Source organism: Sciurus vulgaris (genome assembly GCF_902686455.1).
Source record: "Sciurus vulgaris genome assembly, chromosome: X".
Lineage (NCBI taxonomy): Eukaryota > Metazoa > Chordata > Mammalia > Rodentia > Sciuridae > Sciurus > Sciurus vulgaris.
This window is the reverse complement of record NC_136471.1, coordinates 47,465,006-47,470,109: the sequence shown is the minus strand read 5'-3', so window position 1 is coordinate 47,470,109 and position 5,104 is coordinate 47,465,006. Positions and strand designations below refer to the sequence as shown.

The 5,104-nt window shown below is 43.4% G+C and overlaps 1 protein-coding gene across 1 annotated transcript; it reads left to right on the top strand.

The window, feature by feature from the left end:
* Positions 1-1,685: 1,685 nt before the first annotated feature.
* On the top strand, positions 1,686-3,406 carry BEX3 (brain expressed X-linked 3; the record flags this gene model as incomplete). The annotated part of the gene is given in 5 exon segments (XM_079123913.1): positions 1,686-1,704; positions 1,707-1,804; positions 1,808-1,894; positions 2,254-2,341; positions 2,696-3,406. Coding segments are annotated over 5 exon segments (657 nt in total). The 3' UTR covers positions 3,061-3,406.
* Positions 3,407-5,104: the final 1,698 nt, after the last annotated feature.

Here is a 5,104-nt window from a genome sequence, read left to right as displayed (position 1 = left end):
CTTGAGCCTTTACATAACAAACTGTGGTCTAACTTAATAAAACACTTAAAAGGAAGCCTAACTTAGGAGAAAACTTTTAAACATATAGCTGAGTCTAAAGCCTAACTTAGGAGTAATCTTTTAAACAGCCAATCACAGCATCTCAACTTCAGTCAACAGCAGAGGAGCAACTGTTCAAACCATGTTCAAATAAGGCAAAGAGCAAGCTGTAACTAATTAAGCTGTCTCTGTACCTCACCTCTGTTTTCTGTATATTTCCACTGTTTGCTCATAAAATGCTGCCTGACCATGTTGAAGACCAGAGTTCTTTGAACTTATTCTGGTTCTCAGGACTGCCTGATTCGTGAAACATTCTTTGCTCAAACTGCTAAATTTAATTTATTGGAAGCTTTTTTTTTTTCAAACAATGAACAGTTGTTAACTGTGAGACAGAATCCAGGAATCGCCAATGTCCTTTAAAAAAAACAATTATTGGGTGTTATTTTGTAACATGAGCTTTTGCAGCTATATATTAACATGTCTATATATCTCTAAAATCATCCAGAACCTTAAGATGTGCACCAAGCCTATATACTTACTTTCTTCAATGCTCCACCTAGTTTGTCAGAATAGGAGATTATTCAGGAGTTTGGGGCCAAAATTAGAAGCAGTCAACATCTGGTCTGTTTTAACTCAGTGATGTACACAATGCTTTGGTTCATTTATTATAAACAATAGCTTCTATAATTTTTGTAGCAATACTGTTTTCCTAAAGCCCTCTATTTTTCCAGCGTGACAATCTTTTTTAAAAAGTAATTTCAAGGTTGAAGAAAGGAACATTTATAATCAGGGTGAGTTTAAGTCTAAAATTTAGTCGCCTCACCCATATGCTGCTTACTTCTAACATTTTTTGAAACATGTGCACCAAAAGGTAGATGGCTTCAGGACTAATTTCCACATATTATATACTTAAATTCATAACTCATTCTAAGAAAATATTTATAGGGGTGGTTTGGAAGGTTTGGAAAGGAAAGTAGGGAATAAAAAGGCTCCTTTTCTGTGATGACTGTGGAATCAAAAGCACCACATAAAATTACATAAAATGGTCAAGATCTAATAACTGGAATTCTCCCTTAAGATTTACTTTAGCTCATTTTCAAAACATTAACCATATTCAGGAAGAGTCCCTCCTTTTTAAAAATAAATTTTTGAAACAGGGTAGTACAGTATGTTTCAGAAGTAGTGTTGAAGTTATGCAGCGCCTAGAGAAAATATTTTGTGTTGTGCTTGTCAACATAAACAATGTTTTTTTTTCTCATTCTTCAGGATGAGGCATTTCTTTCAACAGTGAAAACTCATAATCTCTAATTTTCTGAGGCGTGCTGGGTTTTTTTTTTTTTTTTTTCACGGAAAGAAATACATACAGCTCAATCGAGCTCAAGGTGTGTGCATGGGGGATGGGGGAGGAGGGAAAAGCACGTAGCTAAGGAGAAGGGGAGAAAAGGCAGAAAAGGCTCAACCAAGACCCAGGGTGGGAGGGGGCGGTGGAGGAGGATGAGACAGATATTCCCTAGTAACGAGAAAAGGGCCAACTCCAACCGCAAGATGGTGATGCCACTTGTGGGGCCTCAGATTGGAGGGCACCTAGATGAGTGACAGGCAGCGTGCACCCGGGCAGACAGGCGCTGGGGGGACTGTATGTGAGTATGCATGTGGCAGGGGGTGGGGGGGGCGCCTCCTGCCGCACTGTCCGCCGGAGATGGGGGGCGAGTTTCGCGGTGACGCGCGGCCCTCACGTGACCCGGAGCTGCAGAGCGACGCAGCCTAGGGTGCAGTCGTCACTCGCGTCTGGCTACCAGCTCCCCGCTGCCCTGCGCACGGCGGGCTGGCATCCGGCCCGGGGAAAGCGGAGCAGGTAAGGGCCCGGGGGCCCGCACGTCGCGGCCAGGCCCGCAGCAGCTTGTAGGCCCAGCGCGCAGCGGGGCCCCCCGCCTTCTCCACACTCCAGCCTTCTCGAGCACATAAATAGTGGCGCCCTGACGTGGGGGTGCAGGGCGGCTGAGGCTCCAGGGGGAGGGGCAGCTGAGCAAGTTAGAGCCCAGGGAAATCACCCTGGAGTCGCTGCGAGCAAAAACGGTGAACACCGCGGGGGGCGGCGCGGCGAGGGAAGCGGGGCGGGGTGAGGGCTGCGAAGGGTCCTGGGGCGCGGCCGGGAAGGGGTCAGAGGCGTTGCTGAGCGGTCGGCTGCAGCTGTACCAGCTCCCCGCACCTCAGCTTCTGCAGGTCTGCAGGGCCCAGTGTCGCGGCGGCGCACCTGGCGGCGAGAATCTGGAGGAGGAGGAGAAGGCAAGGATAGGCCCAGGTCGGTGCGAGGGGCACTGCTGGGGGGGGGGTGCAAAACCCAATCTGAGACCCCAACCCTAAATACCCCCTCCTCCCCACCCCCCTCCTTCCACCTCAACCGTGTCCTCCATTTTGGTGCCTGCTGAGCTCTGGGAAAGAATCCTGGGAAAGGAAAAATGGTGGGCTTTGGGGGAGGAGGGAAGAGAAGAGAGCTGGAGGGAGGGGCTCACATTGGAGGACCCCTAGAGGGCGCGTGGAGTTTCTAAGGTGGGAAGAAATGAAATTTTAAAACCCTTCATATCAGGCTCAAAATACTGCTTGTCAATGCACCAAGCATTCAGTCTGTCTCCTTGCCCTTGTCTTGTGTTCAAAGAAAAACAACCAGAAAAAAATCTCATCATGGCAAATATCCACCAGGAAAACGAAGAAATGGAGCAGCCCATGCAGAATGGAGAGGAAGACCGCCCTTTGGGAGGAGGTGAAGGCCACCAACCTGCAGGAAATAATAGACGGGGACAGGCCCGCCGACTTGCCCCTAATTTTCGATGGGCCATACCCAATAGACAGATGAATGATGGGATGGGTGGAGATGGAGATGATATGGAAATGTTCATGGAGGAGATGAGAGAAATCAGGAGAAAACTTAGGGAGCTGCAGTTGAGGAATTGTCTGCGTATTCTTATGGGGGAGCTCTCTAATCACCATGACCATCATGATGAATTTTGCCTTATGCCTTGACTTCTGCCGTTTTCCATGAGATTAATACTGTGATTCCCACCGTTTTCCTTTCCTTGCATTTTCCTGATATGCCTTTACTCATCTGTTTGCTGTGAACCTTATGTTATTTCCATGTGTCAAGTGGGTCTTGCGTTGCCAGCTTCTGATTCAAGATTGCCTTTGCACCCAGCCTAAGTTTCTGTCAGCAGTAGAATTTTATCCATTTGCATGGAAAAATGTAAAGTTAATAAAGCAGTTAAAAAATCTAAACATTTATTGTCTCATTAAAATGTATACACACACATAAAATATATTAAGGAAAAATATATCAGATTTATTAATTCGGGCACATTTCTGTGATATGTGACTAACATGATACATGACTTTTTTTTTAATTACTGGAGTTTGAAAAGCAAATAAAATAATTTCTTAGGAGTTTATGAATGCAGTACAGGTACATAATAATCAAAGAATAAACCTTCCCTTTATTAGACACATTCCTTGGAAGAGTCTTCTTACAGGGAACAATGTTTGTCTTACAGAACTGACGAGTAGAACAGATGAAGTATGGAACTGTGTTTGGTGGACTCCTGTCCAATTCCCTAACATTTAACAGGACACATCAGGTACCTGGGGAGAACTAGAGTGTTCTCACCCATGCTTGTAGCCCATACAGCAAAAATTGTTGAGTTTCCCCCATGTCATTCCTGTTATTTGCAGTCTTACTCCTCTGATTATGGCATGCTAATTGGTGTATATTTCCTTCTTGAGTTCTGTTTTGGTTCTTATTGGTGACATAACTATATACCTCACGGTAATTAAACCCCACTAATTTCTCTGGAGGCCCTAGTGAACCAAATCTCCCCTTTAACCTCTGTGGGGGTAGAGAGAATACCTTTATAGCTTTAGAGTTATATTTATCTAGGTGAGTATCTAGGTGAGTACAGTTCCCATGGTTATTAGGCTTACATTGGTTCTTAGCAAAATAACCCTTTTTATTTCTTTTTATGCCCCTCATCTTCAAAGAACTCAGTCATGAATGTGCTGGGGCCTAACTCAGGAGATACCTCTAGGTTTCTTACCAAATTGTGCCTAGAACTTGATTACTGTAAACCCCCAAAATAGGCTGAGTCCTTTATTTTTGCCTGTGTTTCTGTCCATGGATTTTCTCAAAGAAGACTATTTTTTTAGTCATCCATGAACCTTTTGTTTATTTATTTATTTATTTGTTTGTTCGTTTATATGTGGTGCTAAGGATCGAACCCAGGGTCTCACACATGCCAGGCAAGCACTCTATCACTGAGCCACAACCCCAGCCCCTGGAACAAGACTCTTAGCAGGCCTACCCACCCATACATGTAAATAACATTGGGGGAACACATTTTCCTTAAAGCTGAAGCACTCCCTCCCTCCATCCCATTCACTTGAAACATGAAACTGCTTGTAAGCTCTTCAAGACTATGTTAAATATTCAGCATTGGTTTTAGTATAAATGTGTGCCCATCTCCAAACTGATTTTGTGTTAAGCATCCTAGAGCTCAGTTCCACATACAGTGCCTAACAGCAGATTATTAAATTCATTATTTTGATTAATGAACTATAATGGAATTAGAAACCCCACTGTATACTGTTCTTAATTGATTCCTTAAGTGGTCAAAGCAAGTAATAATATTTATCTGGGAAGTATTACACTAAATTTCCAAAGAAACATAACAAAGAAGGTCTCTAACCCAAAATCCAAACTTTCAAAAATGTCTTATTCTTTACTTGCGTACACCTAATTCTTGCATCATAATTACCTAGGAAAACTTAAAATTTCTTACACTTGGGTGCCCTACCTACCCCAACCCATTGTTACCACCATCTGAATTAGGAATTAACTGTTTTGGCAATTCCTTAGGGATTTATGCATCTGAGGTTTGACAACATAGACACAGAAACGTGTAGGAAGTACTCCATTTTACAAACGTTATTTTCTGAGTTAACTTAATTGAGTCCACAATGAATATGCTTATCCAAAATATAAAGTGAAAGTACATTAAGTAATCAATGTATGTTTATAGTT